Below are 17,447 nucleotides of genomic sequence, written 5' to 3'. Positions count from 1 at the left end.
GTACAAAGTCGGCGCAAGGTAACGAAACCGGACTACACTGAACGGAGGCTGCACTAAACCGCGTTTAGTGCAGAAATCTGTCGAAGCGAGAGGCAGGAGGAGAAGTATCGAAGCAATAGACTGAGCAAAAAGAGATGGCTTACTAATAGTTTAGGAGAATGCATAAGAAAGGATGCAACTTTTCGCTTCTTGCTTCTTTGCTAATTTGACATAGAATTCGCGACATTTGAATCGATAACCCGCTCTAACGCCGACTACGAATCTTATACGCGCCGATGTTGCCACATACAGATAAAAAAAAAAAGATATTGCGACTGCCTCGATGCATCGAGACACTCTAGCCCTATAGTAGTGCCAAGCCTCAAGGAAGTTCCGAGCTGGGCAGCCTTGTTTCTCTTGAGCGTTTCTCTCTGTTCACTCCTCTCTTTCTTTCTTATTCTCCTTTGCAGTTTTTTCATGTGTTTTTTTAATTTTTTATTTCTATTTATTTTCTCTCTCTTCACACTTTTAGTTTGCTTCCTCTTCCATTTTTTTTGTTTGTGTTGTGTTTCTCTCACCGCAATGTCAGCACCTTATATCCCCATCAATGCGTTCGAAGAACTACAAGAATAACTCTATTTGCGGCTTGCGCTCGCTCAATATGCAACAGCTGGCTGCATGCTGTAAGTGGTTTTCGCCTGCGTTACGCCAAGCGACCACGAAGGGATACCACAGCCTGGTCCTCTGAAGTGCTCCACACTTGAAACAACATCAAACATAGCCGAAAGAAACAATAAAAAAAAGCCGAGAAACGCACCGAGGCAGTTGTCCCCGGCCTCCTCCATGCGGTCGAAGAGGATGTCGTCCAGGGCGATGTAGCCTCGGAACTTGCGCGCTGGGTCACCGCGCGGCTTGGGCACCGCCTCGAACCACACCTGCGATCACGTGGTTTCGTGCAGCTGTTTGTTCAAGTTTATATATCTACGAGGATGCGCTCACGCGAGGCATGAAGCGAATGCTCAAGATCAAGAAGGAAAAAAAAAAGAGACAGGTAAACGACCACACAGACGGAAGTGCGCCATTAAAACTGAGGACTCAGCAGGCCCGCGGAGCGGCCAACAGGCTTAGCCTGACGGTCTCGACGTGGGGGTGTGCCATTGCGCGCTAGGGCTAGTCCCGCAGGACCTCAATAAAGTTATTTCAATCAATGAATGAATCAATCAATCAATCAATCAAACAAACAAACATATAGGTCGTGCTTGTATGTGCATATATGTGTGACGATAGGTCGGAAACATACTAGTGGGAACCCCATTTCGCTAACACGACATTAGACCTGTGCAAAGTATAACGACTATATATATATCCCCTTTCAAAGTCGCATTGCACGCAACAAACTTTCACAGGCAGTCGGTAAGCGTTGTTGCCTTGAAGAAGGGCCCGGGTGGGCTCTTTCTGCGCTGGCGTTCTGTGAGACCATGCTCCCAAGAACACCTTAGCACGAACGTACCTGATGAACGTCGCCGTAGGTGTACGCCACCTCGCCCTTGGTCCATCGTCCGTCGTAGTTGTCCTGGCTCTCCCAGACGGTGATGTTGTCCTGCGTCTCGGCGTCCATGATGACCACCTTGAGCCGGTCCACACTCAGCCCTTCCAGGGCGTAGAAGAAGCTGACGCAGAAACCCATAGGTCCTGGGGACGAGACGAGGACCAATCGCAACTTGTTTGGCCGAGGAAGCTCTCGCCCCCGTGCCCATGCTAAAACGTTTTCTCTTTTTTTTCTTCAGAGGAGAAAAAACTGTAACAGCATTCCCCGTAATATTGCCACAATCACCTGTACATCCAGCTTCAAGCATAGTATTTCAAATGTAACTTCAAATTTACGATCTCTTGTGACAACACTACATATCGATTGTATGTTAACCCACCCCTTATGTAAGAACATCTCAGTCGTTAAGAAAATAAAAAAAATGAATGAATGAATGAATGAATGAATGAATGTGCATTTTTCAGCTTATGAAAGAGCAAGGTCACACTTCTGAAATGAGTCATCATACGAAGCAAACACACGGTGATACGAAAGATTCGCACACTGGAAGATATTTGTATTCTTTAATTGAGCTACATACGCTCTGAAAAAGGGAGTGATAAAAGCCGGAGAAAGCCCACTTGCTTACAAGTGCCAGGTTGACAACCCTAGCTGAGGGAATAGGGAAAGGGGACAAAAAATATAAGCTTCAAAGGAAGTCTATTTGTGGTAAATAGCGAGCACCGACCCAAATCACAAAGAATCGATTTATTATTTTTTTTTCGCGTTTCGGCCTATAGCCTGGCGAAACGTCACTTGCGCTTTTTTCTTTGTTGTAACGATTGGTCGGTGCTTCCTATTAACCGCCCAGAAGTTTCCCGAGCAGACGGGTTTCTGACAAACCATGAACTACAAAGGTCTACCACTTTATCTAGTCATATCATGGGTAACCACTCTGAAACAACTCCAGCTGTACGCAGAAGTAGAAAAAAATAATACATAATAAAGGGTGACAAAAGCAGACGAAATGGTAACGCCACAGAAAGGTTATTTACGCTTGGAAGAAATCCTTTGAACGTTATGCGACAGACAGCTGCAACTACAGCAGTGAAAGGAAGGGACACAATGCAAGCGTGCCCGTGTGAACGCATTTACGAATAGACGAATTTATTGGAGTGTCCGCCTCTTTATATCCACTACTAGATGTAAATGGCCTTGTACTTTAATGTCTGAATATCCCTCATTTAGCATGAGCGTACAGGTCCTGCAACGTGATGTCAGAACTGGCTCTCTTATGGTGGACGATGTCTTAAGCTGAGAGCGCTGTCTCAATTCATACACAGCACATCCACAAGAACTGGTTTATCTCGAGATCTGTTATAAGCTGCCTTTGGGCAGATGAGTGAGCTGGCATAAAGATCAGCACTCCGCATCAACTGACTGATTACTTCAAGGATGCTGACCAACCAGGAAGCGAAGACAGAAAAGAAATGGGCGAGTTGGGAAGGTAGCCATGTAATTAAATGCAACGCAAGTAAAGGAACAACACTGCCAAGTCGGAAGTTAATTGGGTGCGTGCGTATTCATTCGCATGAAAGTAGGAAGTGGACCGCGCACTTCCGGTGGGTGCGTCTGCTGGTTCCGTAACGAAGTCGCCCAGCGCTTATGCGATTACGCGGCCTTCTGCCACTCCGCAAAATGGCGGCGCTGCAGTCACGGTTCGCTGCGCAGCTTTAGGGCAGACCGTTTCCCCTTCACCGCTTGTGTGTTCGTACAGTTAGTCCGTCCCTGCTGCGTTTGCCATTTAGGTATTTGGGTGTTGTTGTTCCGCTGCTGGCTTCTCTTCTCGTTCTTTCCGTTGGTGCCGATGTTGCGTGCATGCTGTCGTAATCAGCGCTTCTAGTTCCACGAGAAAGAGAGTAATGCGCCATCTAATGTGACATTGCTCGAACGTATCAATCACTTCGTACGAGCCTTGCTTTGGCAACGCCTGTTGTGGACGTGACACCAGGCTAATCATGAATGGTGTCCGCCGTGCTCGGCTATTGACCAGGAGGTCTCGGGTTCGATTCCAGCCGGAAGCGGTCGCATTTTGGTGGGGGCGAAATGCTAGACGCCCCTGTGCTGTGTCATGTCAGCGCACGTTAAGAGCACCAGCTGGTCAAAATATAGGGAGCCCTCTACTATACCGCGTCTCTCATTAACATATCGTGGTTTTGTGCCGTAAAACCCCAGACCTCATGATTAATCTTAAATGAAGATTCAAAATATAGAGAGCCCTCTACTATACCGCGTCTCTCATTATCATATCGTGGTTTTGTGCCGTAAAACCCAAGGCTTCATGATTAATCTTGAATAAAGATAAACTTAGGTGTTTATGCCGTGTAATTAAAGCCATCAAGTGTGCTACTAGTAGATACTGAATCACAGTTAGTATAACTTGGTCGGACCGTTAATTGAGCTGCATGTTTACCATGATGCAAAGTGCGAGTCGTACAGTATTCTCCAATTGCTGTAGCAGAGTTAATCCTTCTTCTATTCATGGTAATAGTGGGCTCGTGCCATTTCACAACCACAGAAACATTCCTACTACAGAATTGTTACTACAGAAACCTTGGCAACACCGGTGCCTCGCACTTGGAGGTTTCCAAATCTTCTGCCTTTCTTCGTATTCTGTTCCGCGTATACTTTTGAGAGGTCAAAGCCACACATTGATGGCGTTAGTTGACAAATAAACTTTCGATTCAGTGCCGACAGCTCTATAATTGGGCCTGCTTTAGCATGCGACAGTTACGCATGAAATCACCCTGAAACAACAAAAAAATTCTTGGGTATTGCGTAAACCACGATTTCAGTACGAAAAAGCAGTGGCAGGCGCCGCAAATTATCTCTAAGTATTCTAATTCGCGTACATTTAATGACAGCTGCCATCGCAGCAAATCGAACCTGAACCTTCGTGTTCTGCAGCGCAATGCCATGACCTCAAGGCCAACCACACAGGTGCGCACCCATGATGACAACACGTTTGAAGCTACATTTCACACAACAAAGACAACACACTGTGTTTTCAATAGCATGTTTGGATAGATACCTTTATCTGTGTTTAGTGAAATTTATACTCAGAGACAGTGCGCATTACTAACATTTCAACAAAACAGAGCATGCACCGACATAAAAAATTGCTACAAAATTATATCTATACATACGTGCAATACATGGTAAGGAAAATACACAAACGAAACTTCAATATGCACGTTTTGCGTATTTACATGGCATTTCTGCCGGGACTGAACAAACGTCAACCTGCCAAAAAAGTTATAGCTTAGCCGCAGAGGCAAAACAATGAACGCGATAGCAGCAAAGTGGAAGGTCACGTGCAGAATGAGAAGCAGATCGGAACGTGGTCCGCATTTTTCACGCACGAAGGACGCTTGAAACGTACTCACATGTACAGATGCACGCGATTATGCGTCTCAGTTGTTATTTCGCTGTATCTGAAAAGGGTGCACTTTTCGCAAACGGAGACGGCAATGATTGCAGTTACCCTTGTGCGCCCGGCAAGTACAACAGAATTGTTCCAGGTAAATCCCGAGGTCAGCCAAGACGTACGATCTTCCCCTCCTCCCCACCGTGAGATAAGGGCTCGCGAGGGAGCATCGCTCCCCTCCTCTAAGCGGGGCAAAGTACGCGTGGGAGATTAGAGCGCGCGCTGCCGCGTGATGAGGCGACGCGCGCTCATTGCGCCGTCTTGCTTGGAATGCTGAAAACACGATGATTTCCTCGAGATGCCCATAAGCAGCGTTAAGTGGTAGATATAAATAGCTAGCTGTTAGAACGGTGAAGGACGTGCTCCTCGGTGGCTCAGTGGCTAACGCCTCGCACTCCCGATTGAGAAAATCCAAGTTTGATTCTGCGCGCCGGAGTTTTTTTCTGGGTATTTTTTTCTTTCTTGCATTTTTAGATATATAGATATGTATACATATGCGGTGAGTGACGTTGGCGGCAAAATACAGCGGAGAGTGTCCATATAATTGATATCGCGATAAAACAAGCTTCACGCGTCTCTCATGCGTGCTTAAAATAAATTAACGCTTTAGAACCCTATACTGTGGGACAGTCATAAGCTTTTACGGTTACGCACGTGTGTTTAGAACAAATGATCCGCAATGTAGAATGTGGTGCACTCATTTACGGAAAAGCAACAAGCCTTTGTAGCTTCAAGACGCAGAACTAATCAGAAGAGACTCTGTTTAGAAAAAATATTGCAGCATATGCACGGAGTGAATGATGATGAGTGGGGCAAAGCTTCGGAGGGCTTTATTGGCGAATCATCCAACTGTGTGTGTGTGCCTGTTTGCCTGTCTGTCTGCCCATCCGTCCATCCGCACCTGCTGAGTGAGTCATCAAACTAGGCGGTCACGTGATCAAAGCCGTCCTGTGGCTCTCACACTTGATTAGATGTGAATTTCAGGAAGTTCATTCCAAGGAGGTTTAAAAACATTGCTGGAGTGGAAAATTTTGGCCACGAGTGAAGCCGTACCAACCGCAAGATGGCGGCTGTGGTAGCCATCTTACTAGGGGCATGATGAGCTGTTGGCGTTCGGCGATTGCGAAGAAGCGTTTTGAGAAAGAGCACGCGCAGTGGGGGTGTCGACGACACCGCCGACGCCACATTTGCGAGCAGGTGCTACTCCGTATTTTATAGTCGCACATCTGCCACATGGCATGAACCTGTCACTCGAATCCTACTATACTCCCGATCCCAAACTCCACCCGGAAGGAGGGGCAGGTCACCCCGATTGGCCATTCTGGTTGTCAAGCCCAAACGTTCTAGTCCGGACGAGCTTAGCCAGCAGTATAGTTAACTAGGGTATATTCTAGTTCACTTCCAACGGGGTCACGTAATACGGAGTGCCACCTACCGGTTGTAGGCACCGGTCCCTCACGGGGTGGTCTCTGCATACCTTCTTTTTTTTTTCTCCTTAAGGAAACCAGTAAACATTATAGCTCCTTCCTCTCACAAAGCGAGACATACGATGCGCCGGAGGAATCTATTTTAACTTAGCGGAGAACATGATGGCGACGGCGAAAATGCGAATCGAGAGGTCATATAATGGATATCGCAACGACGCGGCAGGGGAACTAACAAACCCTCCCCTCCGTATATCGAACTCGTGCTCACCCGTGGGCGTGATGTTCCTGGTGGCGAGCACCACGGACTCGTACAGGTACTGGCGCACCTCGGGCGCTCGCGTGGTGACTGCGGCCGAAGCCGTGGGCGCAGGCGGGTCCGCGGTTCCCGCTGCGGCGTCGCCAGCCGACGACGAGGCGTCGCCGGAACCCACGATGCTCGGACCGGGTCGCTCGTGGAACGAAGTCTCGAAGAAGACGTAGCCGCCTGCGTGAACGACGGCTCTCGTCGGACGTGGTCGTATCGCGGTATTTGTTTGTGAACGGACACGCTCTATACGAAACGAGATTCGAAAGAAAAAATTATAATAAAGTTCAAGCTTATCATTCGCCTTCATCGTTCGTGCCATCATCATGATCTGGCCACGTTGATTTCGCACGACCTCGAAGTACACGCAACAAGGGAATATGATGACTATTTTTGTGCTGATTCCTGTACACTCGCACCACAAGATCGCTGTCAGTTGTCTCTTTTTTGTTCGCGCCATCGTCAAACCAATATATGTCACTGAGGGGTCATTGCGGTATCTCCTAACAAACAAACAAACAAACAAACAAACAAACAAACAAACAAACAAACAAACAAACAAACAAACAAACAAACAAACATACAAACAAACAAACAAACAAACAAACAAACAAACAAAAAACAAACAAACCAAAAACAAACAAACAAACAAACAAACTGAAAAGGGGTTTATCGCCGTGTGCTGCGACGGTGGCCCTACGATGAAAACACGACTGGGACAGAGCAACGGCCAAGCAGACGCTGGCGACGATCAGCACGAGGCGAGCGAGCGAAGCCCAGGGCCCAGTACCCAAACGGTGGCGATGTTCCTTGCCAACGATGCGTTTTCTTCTTCACAAAACCAAACAAACAAATAGATAAATAAATAAAGCCATCGATTAACAATACTCTGCCAGACAATGGTCGCGTGTCTCACTTAGAGGTTGCTATAGTCAGGAATTTTTTGGAGTCACCACACACTCTTGTTTTGTTGTTTTATGCTCTTGTCCTCCTTTCGCTGTTTACACTCCCCTTTCCAACACAACGTAAAAAACCGGGGATTTCCTCTAAGTAAAGGGACAATAAAATGAAATGATAAATTAGTTTAGTTTGATAAATCATACCTTTAACACACTGGTGCGGGTGATTTCGCCACCATATAGCTTTGTTATTGCATCACCGTTCCAAAAGTAAACGAAAGCTCTGTTGCGTTTTCTGAAGGATATGGGACTCGTTCACCCTCTGTGATATCCAACGAGGAATAGTGATGTCAGGTGATACAGCGATGCTTCTCTCCTCCTCTCCAACTTTCCTTCCCCTCCCCCCTTCCCGTGCGCAGGGAAGCTTTTCCGGCTCAGCCATTTTTAACCTCACTTTTATTCTTATTCGCTCCTTGTCTTTCTCACACAGAAAATCAATGTAGAAGTTTCACTTCTAAGTTTCCCGCTGAAATTTTCTGTGCTGACTATGTGGGTGTTGAAGTGTTTCCTACAGTGACCACATTGACTCAACAAAATTTTCTGAAATTCAATGCGCTAAGGCTCTGATTCTCTCACAAGACAATCTAACACAATTTTATTGATTGGAAACTACGCCGTCAAATTGTGTCACTGATATGGGAATAATAAGATTGAGTCATCATTGCCATCGTCCATGTCTTCGTTTGCACGCTTACGAAGAGCCTTTTCGCAGCATGTGTCGTGTTTCTGGCATCGCGAAAAAGTAATTTACTAATACGAGAAAAATCATTTTGTCCCCGTTTAACCCCGTTTGTCCTTTTAACCTCCCGGCCATTTCCATGTATTTCTCTGTCTCCCTGTCTAAACGCTGTAACTAGCTTGCCGGTCTCTGTGAGCAGAATGCCGCAGTTCAAACAACACCGATGAGACAATTCCGCATACCTTCCCCGGTGTTGAGCGTGTGGTCTGTCCTGGGTCCCCCGAGCCACAGCGCAGTGTCTCCCTTGCCGGGTTTCCAGGCCATCTTGGGCGTCGCGTTGAAGTAGTTCGTCCAGTCGCACAGACTCACTTCCTCGGCCTGTCCAAAGTCGCACGGCTCGGGCTTGACGATGAACTCTGCGTCGTGCGCCGACAAGTGGCGCAGGTCAACGTCACGTGGCATGGCGAAGCACGTTTCCACAACCTAAAGACAGTGGTGTAGCTAGGAGGTGACACGCAGGGCCCGTGAATTCCGCCCCCCCCGCATACGGCAATGTTTTTCGCCATGGCATGCAAAGAGAAATATGACATTTGAAGGGGGGGGGGCCCTCCCCCCCCCAAAAAAAATAACAACAAAAATCGAGAGGGCTCTTCCCCTGAAAAAATATCTGCCTACAGCCACACCTAAAGAGCACAGTAGCCGCGGAACATACTGTCACATCCACGTGCAGGAGGGTCACGTGGCCTCAGTGGAAACGTGACATATGACGTCATCGGTAGACGCAACGAATGAAATCAACAGACATTTAAGCCGAGGAAAGCATAGGGACCATTTTTGTTGTTTTTACTTGCGTTAAAAAGCTTATGGCCTAAATTGACAAGAACTCAAGTGATAAAAAAATCACCCTTTAACTCGATGGGATTAGGACCGACAAGTTTCGCAATTCGCATCCAATGCTGTACCCTCCGAGATATATGGCGAAGAGCACGCCCTTGTCCACTTCATTGAGTATTTAAGAGTGTGTAATTCCACACCCCGCCAAGGTCGCAGGTGTGGAACCCTCACTGGCACGTCTCTGTCAGGACTTCATGTCGAGTCTCGTTGAGGCCGCGGGTGCTAAATACCGAGGACAGCTAAGCGCCACGGCGGGTAGATACCAGCATTTTAGGGAAACGGCTGAATTCCTTGCACTGAGAGTGCCAAGAAATCACAACCTACCATGCAATATGCAGAAAAACTTCCTATAATTGAAAATTTTTGCGGTGTTATGACGACGGACGTCATGTTTCCGCTCTAGTCACGTGGTCATTCCGCACGCAACGGCGGCCAAAAGTTCCCAATACTAAGGAATTTTCGCACCTGAGCGGACTGAAACACACGATGGTACATCGTATCAGAAGTGGCGACCGATACTGAATGCCGTTGAAAGAAACATTTACAATGTGCGGGTTCTAACAGCCCCTGTAAAGTGGTTTGCGCCTCGTGGCGCACATGTTTCGCGCATAGGCCACCGCATTCAAAGGTCGCAGCTATCGAGCGGCAGGTGGCGTTCTGTCCGCGAGCGTATCACCATCATCATCATCATGGTTAGAACGGTAGCGCCGGCGGTGACGCCTGGTGGAGAGCCTGGGTGGCGGCAGATGATAGAGAATCGGTTCTCTTCTGCGGTTGGCGGTTGGAGCAAACGGTTCCCCCGCAAACGGACTCACCACGGACTCACGGACTCACCACGGACTCACCACAGACTCACCACGGAGCAAACGGACTCACCACGAGGGCCCTCGGCCCTCGTGGTGAGTCCAGCGTTGGCGAAGCCGCTTTGTGGGTGTTGTTTTGTTGTTGAGTGTTGTGTAATATTGTGTAAGGCTGTTTTAGCATGTTGATCACAACCGATGCATATTAATTCGGCATGACAATATCGTCGTTCTAAAGTAGTCAAATAAATGTGTGTTTGGTTCGTTCCGAGCATGTCTGCTGTGTCCGTGTTCCGAGAGCGTGGCGTTCTCATTTCGGGAACCCACCACGATGAAACTGAAAATGCGCGTAGAAGCGGTCTATTTCAGCCCCCCACTTAGCCATGGTTGCACGACAGATCACATGGCTTGCAGAGTGGCATTGCAAAAGTCATGGCGAACGAGACATAGTGCTTAGAAAACAACGACGCTTACTTTCGACTTCTTCTTCCTCTTCTTCATCTTGCCGCTTTTCCCGTTGCTGAAAAGAGGTGGACACGATTATTTTATAAGACACACATATATGCCCCCCCCCCACACACACTGATACAAACAGACGCATGTACGCACACAAAATCGGGCACATGTTAGATCTGTGTAACACCTGAAGGCTAAAAGCCTGTTGCACACTTCATAGTGCACTGACTTATTATACAACTGGTGCACCAGACTTCCTGCAAGGCATAACGAACCCCGGTGTGAAACGCGTCAAATTACCATGACCTAAAAAAACACTTCATTTCAGACACACGACGCATTCGAACAAGCATCCCCTCACACCCAGGCATCTGCCGTGTCTGCACTTAAATATTCTTCGAAATAATTTACCAACTAGCCCAGCAACAAATTATTTTATAATTATTTCAACGCTTGCAGCAGGTTCCAGCGTGTTAATTTTTTTCTTGGTCAGAAGCTTTCGTGCCCTGACATGATTTCTACTGCCTCTGAGATCAGCTAATCTTTAACCAAGCGAAGATGCCGAGTGATGACGCCATCATCCGACGTCACGTGATGACATCAGAAAATTTTACGACGAAATCATAATGACGTTGCAAATGAGTGTGATGGGCGTTTCCATTACCACGTCACAAATAGACGTCATGACATGACGCATCGACGAGGCAAGTCACGTGGGCCTTTAATTTTGCCCGCCATGTTTCGCCGACGGTGCATCGTCGAGCGAGACACTTGATGGTTTTGCTCTGACACAATAGGCCAGTTTGTTATAGGAGCCGTCCTAGCATTGTTACAAGTCACTGGGCTGGATAGCAGGTCCTTAGATTTGCCTCAGCGTTACAGAATTATATTAACATCTCCCTACCTAACCATCGTGATTCATCACTCTTTACTTCCACTGTCACCTTTCTCTAGTGTAGAGTAGCAGGCCGAAGCAAACTGTGAATCAGGCCGCCCTCTATGCCTCTCTGTAAATAAATTTTCTCTCTATCTCTCTCTCTTTTGTTGAAGCGGCGACAATGGCAACCAGGCCGAAAACAAAATTATACGGCACCGTCACATGTCCTGTTCGGTCTGCAACGCGCCCCATTGTGGTGGTATAGTGGCCAAGGTACTCGGCTGCTGACCCGCAGGTCGCGGGATCACATCCCGGCTGCGGTGGCTGCATTTTCGATGGACGCGAACATGCTGTAGGCCCGTGTGCTCAGATTTGGGTGCACATCAAAGAAACCCAGGTGGTCCAAATTTCCGGAGCTATCCACTAAGGCGTCTCTCGTAATCATATGGTGGATTTGGGATGTTAAACCCCTCGTATCTATCGGTCTGCACGCAAACCGCTATGAGGGCGCTTTGCGGTTTCTCACGGAAGCTTGACTGAACAACGAACTGTCGACACCGACGTGTTGTTTTTAGACAGTGCTATCGGCCCAAATATGTAGCGTTGTTATAGACTCGTCATCTCTTCCCTTCTTTCACACTTTTCCTTCTCAAGTATATACAAGGTATGCGCAGGTACGTACAGGGTCCACTTTTCTTTTTTTTTCACATTGACATCACAAATTATTGCTACAATAATAACATCCACCTATACTTTTCTTAGCATCACTGTCTGTCAGCGCTCGTTATTATCCTGCCTATGAAGAAAACGAACTCTGAAATTCTTAAACTACGTGAGGCGCAGAAGTGCTAAGCTACTTCGGGAGAGCAGAGCTTTCGGATGGGATCAATAGAAGTAACGGAGAAGAAAAATATCACTTTCGCTTTGCAGTCGTGTTATACAAACGCGCAAGAGATGGCGTGACTTTTAGTACCACTTGCAGCGCTACTGCTTCGTTGCGATTACAATGGATTGATACGGGCCTGGCACGTAGCGTGTTGGCAGGATAGCCGCTGGTTGTTAAGAGTAACTGACAGAATTCCCAAAGAAGGCAAACCCACGATGGCGAGACAGAAAGTTAGGTGGGCCGATGAGATTAGAACATTTGCAGGTATGACGTGGCACCACAAAGCACAAGACCGCGTTGATTGGCGGCACATGGGAGAGGCCTTTGCCCTGCAGTGGGCGTAGTGAAGCTGATGATGATGACAATGAATACATAGAGTCTACGAGCCTCGCAGAAGCTGCTATGGCGCTTGTTAGACTGCGTTGTCAGTTAATTACCTAATGCACAAATCTTTTCCGAATGTATTGGCAGTAGCAGTCCTTCAATAGAATTTGCTTTCTGACTGATGCTTATTGTAAAGGCGAACTTGGTTGGCGGCCTGTTAATCGTGATAACAAATACTGTGGGATAAATTGGAGTGCCGCATGCGACAAACTAACTTATATTACTGCATTTTTGTACAGCGAGCACTTTCAAAGTGATGACACCTTAATTATGGTCAGTCAGGCGCCAAGTCAGTATGACAACGCGGAGATTAAGCTGCTTCAGATTGATAACAACGTCACTGGAAAATTGTTGGGCCTCTGTGATATCAATGACGAAGGTACCAGCATGCGTTGTACCAAGAACATTAACGTGACTTCATAAAGTTCGCGTCTCGCCATGTAGGCGTTCCAACGTGGCTCTTTCAGTGAAGTCATAGCAAGTCATTTAGAGCTGTCGGAAAGATAGAAGCCACGAATAGATAGGTGCCATCATATTACGTCAAATTCATTTAATAATATTTAATATTTTCGCCTTTCATATGTGCCCCCCGGTAACGTCCAGCATACATTAAAATACCGCGCAAGTGCCTTTCCACCTACAAAGGAAGAATGATCCAGCCACATATGAAGGGGAGGAACAGGGGGGACGCTTCTCGGTTCCGGACCGAAATTTAAGATGGCGGCTGGCAAGCCGCTAAAATCAAAATTAAAAAAAATGTCCATCTATGTGTCTAATAAAACATTTCATTCACTCTTTTCATATTCCCTCGTAACTGTCAAATTCGTTAAAATCTCGTCTTATTCGGACGCAAAAGTCGAGTCTGTCCACTCGGCCGGCAGGAACCTGCGGTTTTCTGGTGGTTTATCACTGACACCGGGGAGCGTGGCGTACTGTGCACCATTCCTCTCTGCTTCACACTTCCTATCTATGGCTGACATAGCACTTCATATCTCAAACAAGATTAGACATAAAGACAGAAAAACGTTATTTCTATTCCAGAGTTCAACATTATGGTCAATTCTCCTGGTCCAGGGATCCCGGGATGTCCAAACACACTTGAAGTTTTTCTGTCTTTATGTGTCTGTCTGTGTCTGTCCATTCTCCGAATTTTTCCCTGTTAGCACCCCCTTTCCTCAAAAATGCCTTGTGGCCACCTCAGTGTTGGCTTCATGAAACTAGGCCCTCCTTCTCAAAAGGTTGCCTACTCATGATCTCGTGCATTAGATATGTCACACCCGGTGAATGATGTAGTCATCGTTTCAACCAAAGCGGCTGCCCGAGCTTGGAATATGAAGCACAGGACATCTTGCCGGGAGGGTTTGGGAAGGTTTCAGAGAGAAGGGTGGGGGCGGGGCTTGCTTGGTCATTGCGGCTTATTTCAGATCTACAGAAGAAGAGAGGGAATCGCTTGAAGGAAGGAAGAAGTGAATGGAAAAAACCCGTAGCTTCATTTCGCTCTCTTAATTCAGGTAATATATTGAGTTTGGGATCTTTTTACGGTGTGTGCGGTGGGTGGACTGTCTCCAGAGTGGCAGCTAAACGTCGGTGAGTCAGAGTTTCACTACGCATCGAGTTAGAAATTGCCCCTTAGCGGGCCCGTGCCACACACCTGGCAAAGCCCGGGTAGGGGGACAACGAGATGCCGCTAGCGCCAAGCGGAGCACCACTTATCCCTCCCGCTCGACTTCAAGTTACTGCAGGCTCAGCAACGATAGCGACGTCCCATACAGTGAGGCCTCACAGTGTAAGAAAAGGCGTGCAGAGGAGGAAGAAGAGGTTGACAACGATGATGCCACATCGACATATTCTCTTAATGACATGACACAGATGGATACAGAAGCACCCAAGGAAGACGAGGGAGCTTACGCGATGGTCACTCCTCACAAGAACCGAGCTACGGGGATACCAGTGGTGTTCGGACCAATCGCCACCGAGGACTCCTTCTGGAAGGTGAATCCAAATTGCATGGCATCTGTGATAATCTCTGCTATCAATGAGAAAGTGACACCGTCTACAATAAACAGAGACGGAAGTCTTTCTGTTGGAGTACGGTCTTTGTACTCGGCAAATAAGTTGCTACTCATTGAGAGTCTGGCTGGCTTGCCTGTACATGTGATGATACCTCAGTCTTACATGAAGACCCTAGCAAAGCTAAAGACGTTCCACTTGAATACAGTGATTATGATCTACTGGAGTATCTTAAAGATGTCGGAGTAATATCAGTCACACGACAAAAGAGATGGGCAAGAAATGAAGGTAGAAGTGCCACAATGCAGCCCATACGTAATGTAATACTCCAGTTTAGGCAAGACATGCCATTGCCAAAAAGAGTTACTCTCGGCTTTGCGGTTCACAGTCGAGGAATAAATTGAGCTGGCTGTAAGGTGCTATAACTGCCAGAGATATGGGCATATGGCTAAGACTTGCAGGGGAACCAAGAGGTGCAAGGTATGTGCGGGCGAACATGATTACAAAGAATGCACCTCGAAAAGTAAACCTAAGTGTGCCAACGGTGCTGGACTACATCCGGCGTCGTTTTCAGGCTGCTCTCGAAACCATTTGACATCGGCTGCTCAAAGAAAGAGAATTGTAAAAGGGTACCATAAAATACAAAAAGGTCAAGCGCCCAATGGAGATATAGTCGAAGATGTTCCTGCGGCACAAAGAAATGCAGAACAGTGGCGCCACGACTCTTACTCGGAAGTATTGAAGCGCTCAGGACCAAAACAACGCGTTGGCAAAAACGTCCGGGCCCAAGAACATGCTGAAGTAGAACCTTCTCCCGGGCCAGACAACACCAAGGAGCCACTGGCTACCAAAGGGAAGGGTCACGGCAACCTGCTAAGGAAAAATTCTTCAAGAAATGCGATCTCGGCGGAGACAACTGGAAACGAGCAAGCCAATTTGCCAATAATCTTTAAGGCTCTTAAAGCAATTCTACGATCCCTGCCACAAGCAGGCTTTTTACCAGAAGTGAAATTGCTGCTAGATCTTGAGCATCTTATCTTGTAGTAATCATGGCTACCGGACTGTCTAACTGGTACAAAAGAATGCAATATTCCAGTAGAACTGCAACGGTTTGTAGAATAAGAGCGGAGATTTTCGGAAATTCATCGCTCAGCACGGGTTTCCGATATTGTGTATTCTGAAACAAGAGTATCCACTAACTATCGCTTGTCCAATTATGTGGTGTACCAAGCAGAACGTCCTGTTGCAAAAAAGCAGAGTGATGTTGTGTGTGAGACGCGATATTCCATCGACACTTGTGGCTACTTCAAAAACAGATGCGCCGGAATTCGTTAGACGCAAGGTGAAGTTTGGTAACGTTACTGTAACTGTAGTTAGTGTACACGTGTACCCTCAAGCTAAAGTTTAATACGCAGTGTGTAGATCTGATCATGATTCCATAATTATATGGGGTGATTTTAACGCGCACCGTGAAGTGTGGGGTAGTGAGCATTGTGATGTGAGGGGATCTGCTATAGTAAAGGTATGCGAAGACCACGGCTACGCTATACAAAATGATGGTTCCCCGACGTTCCTGCGGGGGCATAACTACTGCAGCGTACTAGACACCACTGTGTGCTCCTCTGAATTAGCGGCTGGAGCGGACAGGGCTACGGACGCTGATACAAGAGGAAGTGACCACTTGCCAGTATTCATATATCACCCAAATTTGAAGAAAACGAGAGATACCCACACAAAAAGAATGACAAATTGAGCAATATTTCGAGAACTACAGAGACAAAATCTTGAGCCTAGTTTTTACGCAGAAACGTATTCATTGAAGATAAAGCATTTTCTGATTGATATGTATGGTTTAACGTCCCAAAACCACGATATGATTACGAGAGACACCGTAGTGGAGGGCGCCGGAAATATCGACCACCTGGGGTTCTTTAACTTGCACCCAAATCTGAGCACACGGGCCTACAACCGCTTCCATCGTAAATGCAGCCGCCGTAGCCGGGATTCGAGCCCGCAACCTGCGGGTCAGCAGCCGAGTACCTTAGCCACTGAACCACCGCGGCGGGGCTAAAACATTTTCTAGCAAAAACTACTGGTGCAGTACCCATTTCATATGGGTATGCGGCTGTTGACGCTGAGTATGAGCGGCTTTGGGCAATACGACGCCGATCTGAAATAAGATATCGCAGGTCGGGAAATTTAGGAGATTTCATGGTTGCACTGAAAGTACATTCTGCAATGCATAACCAACTGCAGGAGCTTTCAACCAAAAGGTGGCAAGATTTATGTGCCTCACTTTCTCCATTTACCTCGCCGCGTCAACTGTGGAACATGGTACGCGCCCTGCGACAGCCAGTAGTCCACTCGAGACAAGAACAGGTTCTAGCGCTGTCTCAGTGAGTTAGCGAACGAGTGATTGCCGAAGAATTTTGCTATCTTATACTGAGAAATGGAGAGGCCGTTCAAACTAGCGAATATAAATCCTCAGCAGAATCAGCTTCGGCAGTTGTAACAAAGTTCTCTGCAATCAGTTGATCAGATCTGGATGACAGCTTCACACCAGAGGAGCTACAATATGTGCTGTCTTCAGTAAAACGAACAAGTTCACCAGGACCAGATGGGGTTACATACTCTGCACTTGCTAATTTGAGCGAGAAAGGAAAATTACACCAGTTGGACTTCTACAATAAAAGTTGGCAAGAAGAAAATGTTCCAGAAAGTTGGAAGATATCAAAATAGTACCGTTGCTGAAGCCACAGAAGAACCGTATGCAGTTG

At 47.1% G+C, this 17,447-nt stretch overlaps 1 protein-coding gene across 2 annotated transcripts in view; it reads right to left on the bottom strand.

Annotated features, from left to right (window-relative positions):
- The window catches only part of LOC119181695 (MAM and LDL-receptor class A domain-containing protein 1), an 82,419-nt gene that overhangs the window by 61,245 nt on the left and 3,727 nt on the right, over positions 1-17,447 (bottom strand). The window contains exons 2-6 of one of the 2 annotated variants that reach the window (XM_075875653.1): positions 10,532-10,577; positions 8,606-8,779; positions 6,690-6,905; positions 1,490-1,671; positions 797-914 (exon numbers count right to left, since the gene is read on the bottom strand). In XM_075875653.1, the coding sequence (XP_075731768.1) occupies positions 797-914; positions 1,490-1,671; positions 6,690-6,905; positions 8,606-8,779; positions 10,532-10,577 (736 nt within the window). The remainder of the gene's footprint in view (positions 1-796; positions 915-1,489; positions 1,672-6,689; positions 6,906-8,605; positions 8,780-10,531; positions 10,578-17,447) is intronic. The other variant, XM_075875654.1, reaches the window with a different exon arrangement.

Source organism: Rhipicephalus microplus, chromosome 10 (genome assembly GCF_043290135.1).
Source record: "Rhipicephalus microplus isolate Deutch F79 chromosome 10, USDA_Rmic, whole genome shotgun sequence".
In the NCBI taxonomy this organism is placed as follows: Eukaryota; Metazoa; Arthropoda; class Arachnida; order Ixodida; family Ixodidae; genus Rhipicephalus; species Rhipicephalus microplus.
This window is presented reverse-complemented; position numbering and strand designations above follow the sequence as displayed.